The sequence below is a fragment of the Haliotis cracherodii genome, unplaced genomic scaffold (genome assembly GCF_022045235.1).
Source record: "Haliotis cracherodii isolate W230 unplaced genomic scaffold, xgHalCrac1.p SCAF_11, whole genome shotgun sequence".
NCBI classification, from domain to species: Eukaryota; Metazoa; Mollusca; class Gastropoda; order Lepetellida; family Haliotidae; genus Haliotis; species Haliotis cracherodii.
This window is the reverse complement of record NW_027266266.1, coordinates 20,610,674-20,628,325: the sequence shown is the minus strand read 5'-3', so window position 1 is coordinate 20,628,325 and position 17,652 is coordinate 20,610,674. Positions and strand designations below refer to the sequence as shown.

The 17,652-nt window shown below is 40.0% G+C and overlaps 1 protein-coding gene across 4 annotated transcripts in view; it reads right to left on the bottom strand.

The window, feature by feature from the left end:
- LOC139456315 (sodium-dependent dopamine transporter-like) overlaps positions 1-17,652 on the bottom strand; it is a 127,931-nt gene that overhangs the window by 24,012 nt on the left and 86,267 nt on the right. For all 4 annotated transcript variants that reach the window (XM_071237944.1, XM_071237945.1, XM_071237943.1 and 1 more), the window contains 3 exons: positions 8,911-9,117; positions 8,366-8,500; positions 3,741-4,071 (listed from right to left, as the gene is read on the bottom strand). In XM_071237944.1, the coding sequence (XP_071094045.1) occupies positions 3,741-4,071; positions 8,366-8,500; positions 8,911-9,117 (673 nt within the window). The remainder of the gene's footprint in view (positions 1-3,740; positions 4,072-8,365; positions 8,501-8,910; positions 9,118-17,652) is intronic.

The window sequence follows — 17,652 nt, the reverse complement described above, 5'->3', positions numbered from 1 at the left end:
TAATGGGATCCTTGGCGTCATTGAAAACAAATTATACCAAGTCACATGTGATCAAGTATTCCTATTGTGTTTTATATGTAATAGAACACATTGGGTTAACTTTTTAACTAACATAAAGTATTTCTTTGGGAATTCTATTGAAGAAACTAACAGAAAGGTTATTAGCTGGCAGTGAGTGAGTTAAAATCGGCTGCATGTGCATTGTTTCAGTCATACATCGACGAATGTTTGGCGGTCGGTACCATAATAAAACTATATGTTTAATAAACTGCCTGGTAAAAGAGACCGCCTCCGTGGTCTAGTGGCAGAGCGTCCGCCCGGGGAGCGGAAAGTCCGGGGCTCGATGCCCGGCCGCGTCATACCAAAAGACGTAAAGAGATGGTACTTGTTAATACCCTGCCTGGCGCTCGGCATTAAGGGGATAAAATAAGGACTGGTCGGCTCGGAGTCAGTATACTGTGCCTGAGTGGGGTATTCATGTTAAACTGTGGCATGGTGTCTCAGTGGGATAGCACTATAAAATCGGCATTAGTCCGGACCAGTACAAGCAGCCACACACACACACACACACACACACACACACACACACGCGTGCATCCACGTCGCTATATAAGTGCAGTAGGCTTGGACGCCACGTTAAATTCCATTTCACCTCAGCTCAAATTAAAAACAAATTTCAAACGTTATCAAAACGGTTCAGTCGCCTAAACATTTCAAACTTAAGGTCCAAAACACAATGATACCCGTTTCCAATACATCACCATCGAATAACTATTTTTGTTTGTTCCAATTGTAGCCACCATCAACAAGGTGGGTGAATACAAGGGTGTAAACTTCCTTTTGCCCGGCAGTGTATAAGGAAGGGCTCTAACAGATAGGTAGATACAAAAATCATAATATTTTGGACGGCATGAGGTGCTAGATATACTGGAAACCAAATCTGCTTTGGAATCATTGAAGATCGACGTGACCTCTATAAGGTGACGTCATAAATGATCGGAATGACGTCAACTTCACGAATATATTCGATTTTCAAGGTAAAATAGTCATGTATTTTGAAAAAGACTTTTAGAAATTCCCTGACCTCAGATAACCCTAATCATTATACCTTCTTTACACACAGACAAATCAGCGTGAGTAACATATTTGCTCATATTTATTCAAATATCAGAAACACGCTTTTATTAGAACTGAGCTCTTGCTAATTTCTTAAATAACTCAAAACTGCCCTAATGGTGTCTTATTCATTGTACTCGCTATTGACAATGGATGTTACAAGATAATGCATTACAAGATGAAAAGGAACTGTTCACTACAGGCAAGTTAACTGCAGTGAAGTAGGTAGCTACTCTTGCTAATGGCTACTCCATTAGAAGAATCCAATATGTGATAGATCACGAAGGTTCAACTTGCTATCGATAAAGTTGACACGAACTTCGCTGTTGAAACGCCTTAAACACTGTTTCCCTCGTATCAACACATGTCCATGAGTGAGTGAGTGAGTTGGGTTTTACGCCGCTTTTAACAGTATTGCAGTTATATCACGGCGTGTCAGCTTAATGTGGGAGGAAAGCCCGAAGTAATGCAGGTTTCAGACGTTTGCCACTTCGGTGAAACCTACGTGCACGGATATTGTGCTGACAAGAGCTTAGCTTCAGAAAGAGCTAAGATAATGTCAGTGTTGTAAATGCACCTGGTTGACCCCCTCCAACCAGGAGCCGACTAATCCTCGTGCCATTTTATTCCATGCGACTACCTGGTGGTTGGGTAACAACTAACAGACGCTGACAAACCAAGTGGAACATCGTCGGTACTATTCCCAGTGATTTCGCCCAGAAACAAATTCCCGGATCCACGAATCATGGGAACACATTAACGCCCCTTTAATTCCCTTTATTCCCATCGCCAACACACGCATGCACGCACGCGCACACAGACAGACAAACACAGACACTGACACACACACACAGTTATAAAATCCCAACGCTAGTTAGAGAGAGAGAGAGAGAGAGAGAGAGAGAGAGAGAGAGAGAGAGAGAGAGAGAGAGAGAGAGAGAGAGAGAGAGAGAGAGAGAGAGAGAGACCCTAGATCTGGTGCCCAATGGATGGTAACGTGAAGGCTAAGCACTTACCACTTACTCCCACCCTCTATTCCCAACCCAAACTGACACAGAGAGAAATTAAACGATTGGCCCCTTACAGTGCAGTGATGTGCAATAGACCCAGGCTATCGGCTCTGTTGTTGGTCCATTAATGAGGGAAACCCCGGAGGCGGAGGAATTGAGACAGAAAGCAATCAAGTTGAATGAAACTGATCACCGATATGTTACAGGAGTAGTGAAGTGAAGTTACATGTAACATGACAATACTGTAGATTTGTATAGATCCTATCACTGACTCCAAAACCCGATTTGTGATGAGAAATTAAATGCCAAACAGTCAACGTTTGTCATGGAATAAAAATATACATTCAAACGGGGAAAACAATACAATGATAACTGTTTATCTGATTCTAAACAATATGACCACACATGAGACCGGGTTCGATTCCCTAACAGGGCGACAATTGTTCTAAGTCTATCCATCCTGCACCGCGTCATATAATCCCTCACAGTTAGTATGTGTTTTAGTATATTATTTAAATCCACAGTCAGCAATAGTCCTCAAACCAGTGGTTGACATAATGAGCACCGTTTAGCGAGATACTATAACACGCAACAAACCAAGACACCGAGCCTGACCTCTGGGCAGTAATAGAGTACTGGATACCTATTTTAACTAAGGTCCCCTCCGCGTCTTCATTCCTCACAAAGTCACCCATCCGTGTGTTTCATGAAATCTTGGTGTATAATCAGGCTTTAGACCTGAATTTCTGAACCTGGCTATACCTTAAGTGAGTGAGTGAGTATGGTTTTACGCCGCTTTTAGCAATATTCCTGCAATATCACGGCAGGGGACACCAGAAATGGGCTTCACAAATTGTACCCATGTGGGCAATCGAACCCGGTTCTTCGACGTGACGGGCGAACGCTTTAACCACTAGCCTACCCCAGCGCCCCCGTATCGAGAACTAAAAATGTCGGACAAAAGAAAGTATACACACACGTTTGATGGTGGCCCAAAATGAAACAAACAAAAAATGTTTTTTGGATGGTGATGTATTTCATTCAGATATCATGCTTGTGTTTTGGACCTTAGGTTTGTAGCGACGGCCTTTTTTTGGTCAAATGCAATTTTCAAGTGTATACTTTCATTTGCCCGCCAGTTTACATGCGTGTGATACTGATACAGACAGTGTTAAAAACATAGTCGATCAAGTTTCCGTTTTACAAACGGTTTCGGTTTTGTGTAAACCTGACTATTTACAATGTATACTCAATTAATTTGCTTTTGAAATACGCTTAATCAAGATGTTGTACTCCTGAAGTATGCAGAAAGGGAATTCCATTATGACGTCTTACAACGTGTTACTTCAGGTCTTCAGCCTTTTACCATTCGATGATTCGATGACTACCTTTAAGAGTCCCGAAACCCATTTTGGGAATGGGGGTGAGTGAGTATAGTTTTTCGCCGCATTTAGATTTGATATGTCATCAATAGCATGGCGGGGGACACCAGAAATGAGCAAATACATTGTACCTATGTTGAAAATCGAACCCAGGTTTCGCCGTGACAAGCGAATGCTTTAACCACAAAACTACCCATCCTCCGCTTAAAGTATGAGAAATAAATCTACTTACTCGAAGTACTCGTGCGCCGGCGACCGCCTGGGCAGGTCGGAGGAGTTGCCGGTGATGTTGATACTGTAGGTGGTGGTGGTGTCAGTCAGAATACTGTACTCGGTGAACTCACTCGAGTTGGCCCACAGGGGGTCCGTGATATTTGTGGAGACATTTAGGTTCCTTCTTTCACTACCGTCGTAACAAAGGGGCGTGTTCCATTTGTTATTGCAATGTACCCAGGGCAGTTCCCAAGTAAAAGAAGCAATGAAAAAGTGCAAACACCATGCTATGACTACGTTGTAGAAAAAGTCTGTATAGAAGGCAATCAGCACTACCGCCCAGCCTATACCTGAAATACACAGAAAAAAAGTGGGTGAATATCGAGGACAGTACAATACTAACTGGAAAAAAGTTTTTTTTTTTTCACATATCACAAACATCGATGTGTCTTTTGGAAATACATTACCGGGCAAAAGAAGTATACACTTCAAAATTGGTTTTGACCAAAACATCACAAACGTTATCAAATTGTTGCTAGGCTGAAACCAGAAGGATTAACATTACGTTGAGGCGACTAACGGTGGTCAGGCTCGCTGACTTGGTTGATGCATGTCATCGTATCCCAATTGCGTGGATCGATGCTCATGATCTCAATCATTGGATTGTCTGGTCCAGACTCGATTATATACAGTCCGCCGCAACATAGCTTGCATATTGCTGAGTGCGGCGTGAAACAACAAATAAACAAACAAACAAGATAACGTATAAAATAATAGTGTTTTCAAATATAACTATCGGTATTTTGTTTTATATATTTACCATTATAATCTTTGAATTATTATTATCTTGAAACTTATTGGACATGTTCATATGACCTCCAACTAGCCCATTTCTGGTTTTCTCCGCCAAATATTGCTTGAATATTGCTAAAAGCGGCGTATTGCTACTCACTCACTCCGACCAGTCATTTATTTATTTCTAACGTTGGCAAATGTTGAACTCTTGACACGATTTAGTGCCTAATTATGATTCAAATGAGCGACAAAGGCCACATTTTCAAACTTTAAGAGTAAACTTAACTGTTTAGCAAGTCCGTTACCCATGCTGAATCTGAACCATCTTCCTCCAAAAATCTAAGCTTGGCTCAAAGACATACCTGTGTTCAAATATTTTAAAAAATCCGCTTTTTGAAACACCTAAACCCATTCTATTGGACACCTTTTAACCTTAAAGTCGAAAACATGCATGATTTGAAAGTACAAAAAGTTTATATTTCTCAAGGTTTTCCTCGCGTCCAAAATTTCACAGTTCCTGTGTGCCTAAATCTCATCATCATACCTTCTGGTAGAGTTTGGATTAACGAGGTTTCACTGTATTGGGCTGGGTGGAATTACACTTGGAAAATCCAGAGATGCGGAAGTTTGTTAACTTCAACATAACTGTCCGGTTTATGTGTTTAAATGCTGTGTCAAGAAATTAGTATCAGTAGTATTCCCCTTTAAACAGTATTTCTGCTGTTTTGGCGTGTCAGGTATATAAATGTAGGAAGAATGCCTTGGACGTTTTAATGAAGCCATTTGGCAAGAAATGATGTAGACAGAGGAAGGACGATACTTGGTGTAAATCTGATATTCGAATGAGCATTTAGTAGATCCGTTGTATGCAACTCTATCCCCGAGCAGGGCCATTGTGAAGGCACATTTTCAAAAAATGGGCCAAACAGATATTTGCCACCATGATAATCATGGCACACAGTCCCACGGAACCATAGACGACCGGAACACAACCACCACGACCACCCTACAACACACTGACCAGAAATCATTGGTATGTATGGACATGGTGGCTGATATCTAATAGCTCAATCCTGTTCTTGAGAACCAGAGGAAAGAGATGACCTCACCATAGTATGATCATGAATTCAGTAATATGTGTTGGTATTTGCCAAAACATTTTATCACAATATATCTAGAATATAGTTTCACAACATTCAGTATACTTTCATTTAGGCCAACCAGAAACGTCAAATTCAAAGTTGAGAAACATTTGTTTGCCGAACTAAACTTCAGAATATTATTTAAAGGGTGTATATTGTTGACGCCAAGCATACATTCCATTTTAATAAGTGCATGAGTTTGACTTTCCACAACATCATGCACAGTGTTATGACTAATATGCAAAAAGACGATGTTAGAGTTCAACCGTTTTATATTTTTCCTGTTCCAACATAACCAACCGTTTGACATAAAGCTGATTCTTGTACCTAACTACAACGAATATGATCTTGTACCTAACTGTTACTAATATGAAGAGATCGAAGCAGGTGTGAACTGACTTTATATTAAGCAATTGATCTCGTCCTCTACAATTGAGGTTTACAAAATAGAACGCTTAAAGGCTTTAGAATCTGAACAAGAGAAACGCTATGTGAAAGGTTATGCTGACCGCCAATATTCAAACACAAAAAGTATGATAACATAAAGGTACCTACATTTGCTCTCAGTATAATTGTGCATATGCTTATCGTAACAATTAGTGTGCTGATATTACACTAATACAATGCATTTTTCATAATCTTAAGTATTGATCGTGTCATGAATCAAGATTATTTTAGTTCATTTAAACATAAAAACCTTCAGCAACATAAAAAGTTGAATATTTGCCAATGGCACGAAAAAATGACATTCAGCAAAGCTTGATATTTGTATAATAAACAGACTCATTTTCCATTAATTAAATGAACATGAGGTTATCTTAGATCGACTCCATCACAATCATTGAGATGTGGCTCTCTGCAGGCTAGGGTCAAGAAAGCTAATTGTACTAGTTCTTATCATTCAGACCGCCATTACAAGATTGGTATCTTGTCGTTGAAAGTGTGAACACAGCCCCTCTTTATTGAAATGCATATCTTGAAGAATTCACCACTATCGGGGTTAATTCCCCGGAAATCAACCTATCAAATTAACACGTCCCCAATTGAAATCTAAAACACTCCATTTTCGCATTCAGTTAAGCAATCGGCGGACTATGTGTGCTCTCTCTAATCACGCTCCGCACCGTGTCAGTCCGCCATCAGAGCAAATACCACACCGGAACTGACGTCAAAGTTCCATTAATATACCCGAACGATCGTTAACGGCCATTGTCAGTCGACGGTTGACTTGAATCATTACAATAAACCCTCCCTTAACGTCTGAATGTGGCGTTTATTCTAAGGGAGCTAACTCTAACGAGATCCAATTTCTTTTCGATTAGCACTTTATGGGTAAAAAGAAAGTTACGTAAAATGTATGGTCGTTAAAATAAGGTTTTTGCACGCTTTTCAGCTGCAGTGTTCATTTCTTGATGGGAGTAATTCAAGTTTGCATCGATTCCAATATAGCCTTATTTTGATGTTGAGAAGCAGTCACATTGAAAAAAATGGACTTATTCGAAAATTCTAATACACTAGAATTTAAATCAATGTCTCCTTTTTTCCTGTGGGTATTATTTTTATCGATATCGACGACGATGTTCGATGTCCAAATACTTGGCGCAGCATGTTCTATTGTGCCAAAGGAGTAAGGACCTGATTTGGAAAATACATTTAAAAACCAACCCTTAAACGAACCTGATCACATGCATAAAACAGTTTAGATAGCGATAGCAACGTGCTTTATGATTTATTGGATAAGAAATTGATAATGTTTCCTTTCGGGGCAATATATTTTGTATTTTCCACGCCCACCATACGTATTTAATGATTTTCTAGGAACTATACTTGTAAGAGGCGACCAACGGAGTCGGGTGGTCAGGTTCGCTGACTTGGCTGATGCATTTCATCATATTAATGCTCATGATGTCAATCACTGGACTGTCTGGTCCAGACTCGATTATTTTCAACTAATTTCAACTAAAGCACAGGTATTAAATATATATTAACCCGGCTCTCTGTGAGCGGGGTAAGCAACTTAAGATCCTATCATGTCATATTGTTTAGTGTCTTTCTCATTTCAATGTTCAGATTTAGAGGGAGTGGGAGCGCGGTAGAACTAAAACAAAGAATAAATATATATAGAAACAAAATAACTTTGGTATACAATACAACTGCTAAATGTGTCAGTAAAGACAGTGCCAAAATGTTTCACAATTTGAATCTTGACATCAGGATGAAGTTATGAAATTTGAACAATTTCGAAAAGTGCACGTTCCGATGAACAGGGCATCGATATTTTGTAATGACTCGAGACTCGGTGTTGAGTGCTTCTGACTCGGTATCTCTGCTTTTTCTGTGTTAAAAACACGGAAAAAGCGGAGAGCTGTATAAAAACAAAGCTACGGGCAGAGCTACTTCCTGTCTTTGAACATTCTTCCAATTAAATACAGAAAGAGCTTTTTTCTTCTAAAAATCACAAACGGTAAACTATACATGTATATTCAGGCGGGCGAATGGATGGATATACATTTATTTTTTAGCCGAACGGTAATTTAGGACGAGCGGGCAACACATACAGACTAGCTACTAAAGGGTGAATATGCTGTTGGCGTCACGTCAAAATAACGCCATGCGATTTTTTAATAATTGACTTGATTTACATTTTCAGCAACAGGATAAACACAAGAAATTTCACTTGAAAATATAAAACCCCACCATTTATTACCTTTAAATAGCGGACAGATTCTACCCCAGCACGTGATGGCTCCTGTCCGGTTAAACTGACCCAAAGCCAGCTCCATATAGAACAATGGTATCCCTCCAAGAATCAACATAAGAAGGTAGGGTATTAAGAAGGCGCCTGAAATAAGAAGAGAGTTGTTGTAAATATAAGGACATATTTTAGGAACAAGAAACGAGAAACTACAAATCATCTGCCCACTGTCAGTTCTTGACCTTTTATATGATATTAAGAGTTTTGAAAAACATAAATTTTGTTTTTCAAATCTGACTTAATTAGTATTAACTGCCAGCCAAAAGAAAGTTTCCACCATGCTTGGTGGTTGCTAAAGTGAAACAAACAAGAAATGGATATTCAATGGTGATGTATCATATTAATGAGTATCTCACAAAAGATCAGTCAATTAGCGTTTTGATAACGTTTATAGGTTTTGGTGACTTATCAATGGACAATGAATTCATAAGAAAAAGTGTATGCATACGATATGAGAGTTATCTCCCTTAAATAACTAAATGGGTTGTCTCCCTTACCTCCGCCATTTTTGTAACACAGATACGGGAATCTCCAGACATTTGCAAGGTCCACGGCAAAGCCAACCACTGATAACAAGAAGTCAATTTTTTTGGCCCACGTTTCCCTCTCTTCCTCGTCTACCGATACATCCCCCTTCACCGGCACCCCTTGTGGCTGCATCATGTACGTGTTCTCCGTCGCTGTGCAGTTCTCCAGGGCCTTACCTGTGTGTAGAAAAAGAAACCGAATGAGACAGATTTTACGTCGCAAGACATACGCGACAGAAACTATTGCTGTCCAGTCTAACGCTTTGTCTCTGAAAATATATTGGATAGAAACAAACAACTTAAATTGAAAAGGGGCCCCTGTGAGTTGGGAGACCTCTAGAAAATCTAGACTTTATTTAGGGCTTCTGCGTTACAGTAAGGGCTGGACGAAAAAGAAAATAATGGCTCACGGACAATTTTTGTCGGTCACAGTTTTTGTCTTATCTCTGAAAGGAGGTGAACGATGTAAATATTTTTTACAACACAAATTTATTTCACAATACCCAGCTTGCCAAGCGAACAATGATATTTCAGATGTGAAAATTAAAAACAATATATTAAAAAATAAAAAAAGCGTCCCGAGGAAGGCCCCAGCAGGTTGAATCTGTGTGAGTAATCAGGGGCGGCGAAAAAACATTTCTTGTTTGTTTAATTATAGGCCACCATCAAACGTGTGTGTATACTTTCTTTTGTCCTACATTTTTAGTTCTCGATACGGGAGCGGTGGGGTAGCCTAGTGGTTAAAGCGATTGCTCGTCACACCGAAGGTCGGTGTACGATTCCCCTTATTGGTACAATGTGTGAAGCCCATTTCTGGTGTCCCCCGCCGTAAAATTGCTGAAATACTGCTAAAAGCGGCACAAAAGCACACTCACTCACATACTCGTAATCGAACTCGGTTCTTTGGCGTACAAATACATTGGGATGCGTTGACGCTTAGCCACCTTACTCCTTTCATAGGTTTAAGGTATTTCAGCGATATCTATTTCCGGGTGTAGACAGCTTAAGTGACTCAGGTCGTGAAACACGGTAAAGTTCAGACAGATCAAGAATCATTACCAGTACGAATCCTTCTAAACAGGAATCTTTAAAAATGAATATGATATTTACCATGTTAACGAAAATCCAAAATCTTTAAAACGTTAATGCTCTATTGTGTGTTATGAAGGAACATACATGAATCACACTCTTGATCTAGTGTATTGATATGGCAATATTCAACTTGATATATTCAACATGAATCAAAATCGACGTTAAGCCAAACAAACAATCTAAAACAGGATTAGAATTGAGCTGACAGCTTCATTAAGGTGACATTTCCTTGCAATGCATTATTGATCATTAGTCTGGACGGAGGCCCCTTTTGATTAATCTGTAGTGCAGCCAGGAGCGCAGAAAGTGATGACGTCAGTGCATCACCACCTGCGAGATGCAACTTGACAAAAGGAAGCCTAATGACATTATATCAACTGTCAAGGTGCAGCTTTTTTTATTGGAAAATTCCTGTCTTTTGCCTCGTGTACGCTACAATATTTCTGTCTGTTCCTGTCTTTTGCCTCGTGTACGCTACAATATTCCTGTCTTTTGCCTCGTGTACGCTACAATATTCCTGTCTTTTGCCTCGTGTACGCTACAATATTCCTGTCTTTTGCCTCGTGTACGGTACAGTATTCCTGTCTTTTGCCTCGTGTACGCTACAATATTTCTGTCTGTTCCTGTCTTTTGCCTCGTGTACGCTACAATATTCCTGTCTTTTGCCTCGTGTACGCTACAATGTTCCTGTCTTTTGCCTCGTGTACGCTACAATATTCCTGTCTTTTGCCTCGTGTACGCTACAATGTTCCTGTCTTTTGCCTCGTGTACGCTACAATATTCCTGTCTTTTGCCTCGTGTACGCTACAATATTCCTGTCTTTTGCCTCGTGTACGCTACAGTATTCCTGTCTTTTGCCTCGTGTACGCTACAATATTTCTGTCTGTTCCTGTCTTTTGCCTCGTGTACGCTACAATATTCCTGTCTTTTGCCTCGTGTACGCTACAATGTTCCTGTCTTTTGCCTCGTGTACGCTACAATATTCCTGTCTTTTGCCTCGTGTACGCTACAATATTCCTGTCTTTTGCCTCGTGTACGCTACAATGTTCCTGTCTTTTGCCTCGTGTACGCTACAATGTTCCTGTCTTTTGCCTCGTGTACGCTACAATATTCCTGTCTTTTGCCTCGTGTACGCTACAATGTTCCTGTCTTTTGCCTCGTGTACGCTACAATATTCCTGTCTTTTGCCTCGTGTACGCTACAATATTTCTGTCTGTTCCTGTCTTTTGCCTCGTGTACGCTACAATATTCCTGTCTTTTGCCTCGTGTACGCTACAATGTTCCTGTCTTTTGCCTCGTGTACGCTACAATATTCCTGTCTTTTGCCTCGTGTACGCTACAATGTTCCTGTCTTTTGCCTCGTGTACGCTACAATATTCCTGTCTTTTGCCTCGTGTACGCTACAATGTTCCTGTCTTTTGCCTCGTGTACGCTACAATATTCCTGTCTTTTGCCTCGTGTACGCTACAATGTTCCTGTCTTTTGCCTCGTGTACGCTACAATATTCCTGTCTTTTGCCTCGTGTACGCTACAATGTTCCTGTCTTTTGCCTCGTGTACGCTACAATATTCCTGTCTTTTGCCTCGTGTACGCTACAATATTTCTGTCTGTTCCTGTCTTTTGCCTCGTGTACGCTACAATATTCCTGTCTTTTGCCTCGTGTACGCTACAATGTTCCTGTCTTTTGCCTCGTGTACGCTACAATATTCCTGTCTTTTGCCTCGTGTATGCTACAATGTTCCTGTCTTTTGCCTCGTGTACGCTACAATATTCCTGTCTTTTGCCTCGTGTACGCTACAATATTCCTGTCTTTTGCCTCGTGTACGCTACAGTATTCCTGTCTTTTGCCTCGTGTACGCTACAATATTTCTGTCTGTTCCTGTCTTTTGCCTCGTGTACGCTACAATATTCCTGTCTTTTGCCTCGTGTACGCTACAATGTTCCTGTCTTTTGCCTCGTGTACGCTACAATATTCCTGTCTTTTGCCTCGTGTACGCTACAATGTTCCTGTCTTTTGCCTCGTGTACGCTACAATATTCCTGTCTTTTGCCTCGTGTACGCTACAATATTCCTGTCTTTTGCCTCGTGTACGCTACAGTATTCCTGTCTTTTGCCTCGTGTACGCTACAATATTTCTGTCTGTTCCTGTCTTTTGCCTCGTGTACGCTACAATATTCCTGTCTTTTGCCTCGTGTACGCTACAATATTCCTGTCTTTTGCCTCGTGTACGCTACAATATTCCTGTCTTTTGCCTCGTGTACGCTACAGTATTCCTGTCTTTTGCCTCGTGTACGCTACAATATTTCTGTCTGTTCCTGTCTTTTGCCTCGTGTACGCTACAATGTTCCTGTCTTTTGCCTCGTGTACGCTACAATGTTCCTGTCTTTTGCCTCGTGTACGCTACAATATTCCTGTCTTTTGCCTCGTGTACGCTACAATGTTCCTGTCTTTTGCCTCGTGTACGCTACAGTATTCCTGTCTTTTGCCTCGTGTACGCTACAATATTTCTGTCTGTTCCTGTCTTTTGCCTCGTGTACGCTACAATATTCCTGTCTTTTGCCTCGTGTACGCTACAATGTTCCTGTCTTTTGCCTCGTGTACGCTACAATATTTCTGTCTTTTGCCTCGTGTACGCTACAATATTCCTGTCTTTTGCCTCGTGTACGCTACAATGTTCCTGTCTTTTGCCTCGTGTACGCTACAATATTCCTGTCTTTTGCCTCGTGTACGCTACAATGTTCCTGTCTTTTGCCTCGTGTACGCTACAGTATTCCTGTCTTTTGCCTCGTGTACGCTACAATATTTCTGTCTGTTCCTGTCTTTTGCCTCGTGTATGCTACAATATTCCTGTCTTTTGCCTCGTGTACGCTACAATATTCCTGTCTTTTGCCTCGTGTACGCTACAGTATTCCTGTCTGTCTTTTGCCTCGTGTACGCTACAATATTCCTGTCTTTAGCTACCTTTTATACGGCTTACCAGTTTATTTATGTATTACATTGTAACATATAGTTATTTATTACAGGATGAAAAGTTTTATTACCAGATCGACTTATCAGAGCAATATTGTTTCCGTCAACCAATGATTCGACATATGCGTTATCTTTTATCAGAGGTCAAATAATGATATTAAAGGAATTCGCGGGACCAAACAATCATTTCGAAAGAACCGAGAATTCGACACATCAGCATACGACACAATAACAAAGATATACCTAGCAAACAAACATTATAAAACGGTAGACCAAAAGCTAAAGAAAAAAGAAAACAAACAACTCTAGAAACATATGGCTCCATACGTGCCTCTTGCCATAACATGGCCTCAATACTGTGATCGATTTGCTAATGCTATTAATATTTAATATTTATCCAGGTAAGAATATAGGTCTGCCGCAGCCTGTGCTTGTCGTAAAAAGGCTATTAACGGGATCGGCTGGTCAGGCTCGCTGACTTGGTTGATGCATGTCAACGTATCCCATTTGCGTAGACTGATGCTCATGATGTCAATCACTGGATTGTCCGGTCCTGATTTGATTATTTACAGGCTGATGCAATATAGCTGGAATAGTTCTGAGTGCGGCGTTAAAAACAAACGAACAGAAGATATGCACACTAAAGCAAATGCGACACTGCCTTAGCGGCAATCATATTCATGGAAATGGATAGGTTAAAACTTTGTTGGTTTAGTGTTGAATGCCGCACTCAGCAATGTTGCAGCTATTCGAAGACGGCCTGTAAATAGTTGAGCCTGTTCAAGAAAACCCAGTGACTGATTGACGTTGTGAGCATCGATCCATGCCGTCGGGACATGCTGACAAGCAATCAACCAGGTCACCAAGTCTGACCACCTGACCCACTGATTCGCATCTTAAAACTGGGATGTACGATAGTCGTAGTGCTAAGATCGCTTTGTGGCAGAGGGCCCAGAATAGGCTGCTTGGGGTCAGTTCTAACGCGGAATCCCCTGGGGGCCGAGCATAGGTTGCTTGGGGTCAGTTCTAACGCGGAATCCCCACGGGGGACCAGCATAGGTTCCTTGGGGTCAGTTCTAACCCGGAATCCCCTGGGGGTCCAGCATAGGTTGCTTGGGGCAGTTCTAACGCGGAATCCCCACGGGGGACCAGCATAGGTGGATGGGGTCAGTTCTGACGCGGAATCCCCACGGGGGACCAGCATAGGTGGATGGGGTCAGTTCTAACCCGGAATCCCCTCGGGGCCCAGCATAGGTTGCTTGGGGTCAGTTCTAACCCGGAATCCCCACGGGGGACCAGCATAGGTTGCTTGGGGTCAGTTCTAACCCGGAATCCCCACGGGGGACCAGCATAGGTTGCTTGGGGTCAGTTCTAACGCGGAATCCCCACGGGGGACCAGCATAGGTTGCTGGGGTCAGTTCTAACGCGGAATCCCCACGGGGGACCAGCATAGGTGGATGGGGTCAGTTCTAACGCGGAATCCCCACGCTAACCAGCACGTAAACAACACATATACAATAAAACACATGCACACTCATCACACACACGCGCGCGTGCGTGCGTGCATGCGTGCATGCGTGCGTACGTACGCGCGCGTGTGTGTGACGAGTGTGCATGTGTTTTATTTTATATGTGTTGTTTACGTGCTGGTTAGCGTTGTGCACGTGACGAGTGTGTGTGCGTGCGAGCGCGTGTGCGTGCGTGCGTGCGTGTGTGTGTGTGTGTGTGTGTGTGTGTGTTTGATAACTGTGTTTGTGATGTATTCGTGCTGGTTGTACATTTTGAAGACGGTCATAAATGTAAATGATATATTAATCAGACATATTGCTCCTAATTTACTAACAACACCCCAAGCAATATGCCGAGTCTAAGGCTTAACCCTGTTAGTGCGGCTGCTACCGTTCCCGGTTTAATCGTCCGGTGTAAGTAGTTTCCGGATTAACGGTCTGTAGGAACAGTGAAAGGTCCATTTGTTGATGTTAATTGTATATGTGCTAGCTTGTATGCCCCGAGTGGTTTAATTTGTATATGCGTTGTATATGTGCTGGTTGTATATGACACGAATGTGAGTGAGTGAGTGAGTGTCGCTGGATTATTACTAAAGCGGCGTACAACACTCCTATTTGGTGATCCTGGCAATTTTTATTTAAGTCACTCAATGTTCATTTTATGTGCAAACTTAACATGTTATGATGTATTTCAATCTAGTTAATGGTTACCTTTAATACATATGTCGCCTCTTTGATTAGAATACAGGTATATTGGTCGTGTCAGCTTGATGAGGGAGAAAACCCGAAGTGATGCATTGTTTTTACTTGTATCACTCTGGTGACACTTATGAGCATGGGAATCACTGTCAAATTACTCTTGCTTGTCACTTGGGATTTACAATTGAAACTGTTGTTTATAACTTACTGGGATTTACAATTGAAACTGTTGTTTACAGCTTACTGGGATTTACAATTGAAACGGTTGTCTATAACTTACTGGGATTTACAATTGAAACTGTTGTTTATAGCTTACTGGGATTTACAATTGAAACTGTTGTTTATAGCTTACTGGGATTTATAATTGAAACTGTTGTTTATAGCTTACTGGGATTTATAATTGAAGCTGTTGTTTATAGCTTACTGGGATTTATAATTGAAACTTATTTATTGCTTACTGGGATTTACAATTGAAACTGTTGTTTATAGCTTACTGGGATTTATAATTGAAACTGTTGTTTATAGCTTACTGGGATTTATAATTGAAGCTGTTGTTTATAGCTTACTGGGATTTATAATTGAAACTTATTTATTGCTTACTGGGATTTACAATTGAAACTTGTTTATAGCTTACTGGGATTTACAATTGAAACTTGTTTATTGCTTACTGGGATTTACAATTGAAACTGTTGTTTACAGCTTACTGCGATTTATAATTGAAACGGTTGTCTATAACTTACTGGGATTTACAATTGAAACTGTTGTTTATAGCTTACTGGGATTTACAATTGAAACTGTTGTTTATAGCTTACTGGGATTTATAATTGAAACTGTTGTTTATAGCTTACTGGGATTTATAATTGAAGCTGTTGTTTATAGCTTACTGGGATTTATAATTGAAACTTATTTATTGCTTACTCGGATTTACAATTGAAACTGTTGTTTATAGCTTACTGGGATTTACAATTGAAACGGTTGTTTATAGTTACTGGGATTTACAATTGAAACTTGTTTATTGCTTACTGGGATTTACAATTGAAACTTGTTTATTGCTTACTGGGATTTATAATTGAAACTGTTGTTTATAGCTTACTGGGATTTACAATTGAAACTGTTGTTTATAGTTACTGGGATTTACAATTGAAACTTGTTTATTGCTTACTGGGATTTACAATTGAAACTGTTGTTTATAGCTAACTGGGATTTATAATTGAAACTGTTGTTTACAGCTTACTGGGATTTACAATTGGCACTGTTGTTTATAGCTTACTGGGATTTACAATTGAAACTTGTTTATAGCTTACTGGGATTTCCAATTGAAACGGTTGTTTAAAACTTTCTAGGATTTATGATTGAAACTGTTGTTTATAGCTTACTGGGATTCACAATTGAAAATGTTGTTTATTTCTTACTGGGATTTACAATTGAAACTGTTGTTTATAGCTTACTGGGATTCACAATTGAAGATGTTGTTTATTTCTTACTGGGATTTACAATTGAAACTGTTGTTTATAGCTTACTGGGATTTACAACTGAAACGGTTGTGTATAACTTACTTGGATTTATAATTGAAGCTGTTGTTTATAGCTTAGTGGGATTTATAATTGAAACTTATTTATTGCTTACTCGGATTTACAATTGAAACTGTTGTTTATAGCTTACTGGGATTTACAATTGAAACTTGTTTATTGCTTACTGGGATTTACAATTGAAACTGTTGTTTATAGCTTACTGGGATTTACAATTGAAACTGTTGTTTATAGTTACTGGGATTTACAATTGAAACTTGTTTATTGCTTACTGGGATTTACAATTGAAAATGTTGTTTATAGCTTACTTGGATTTATAATTGAAACTGTTGTTTATAGCTTACTCGGATTTACAATTGAAACTGTTGTTTATAGCTAACTGGGATTTTTATGATTGAAACTGTTGTTTACAGCTTACTGGGATTTACAATTGGCACTGTTGTTTATAGCTTACTGGGATTTACAATTGAAACTTATTTATTGCTAACTGGGATTTACAATTGAAACTGTTGTTTATAGCTTACTGGGATTTACAATTGAAACTGTTGTTTACAGCTTACTGGGATTTACAATTGAAACGGTTGTCTATAACTTACTGGGATTTACAATTGAAACTGTTGTTTATAGCTTACTGGGATTTACAATTGAAACTGTTGTTTATAGCTTACTGGGATTTATAATTGAAACTGTTGTTTATAGCTTACTGGGATTTATAATTGAAGCTGTTGTTTATAGCTTACTGGGATTTATAATTGAAACTTATTTATTGCTTACTGGGATTTACAATTGAAACTTGTTTATAGCTTACTGGGATTTACAATTGAAACTTGTTTATTGCTTACTGGGATTTACAATTGAAACTGTTGTTTACAGCTTACTGCGATTTATAATTGAAACGGTTGTCTAAAACTTAC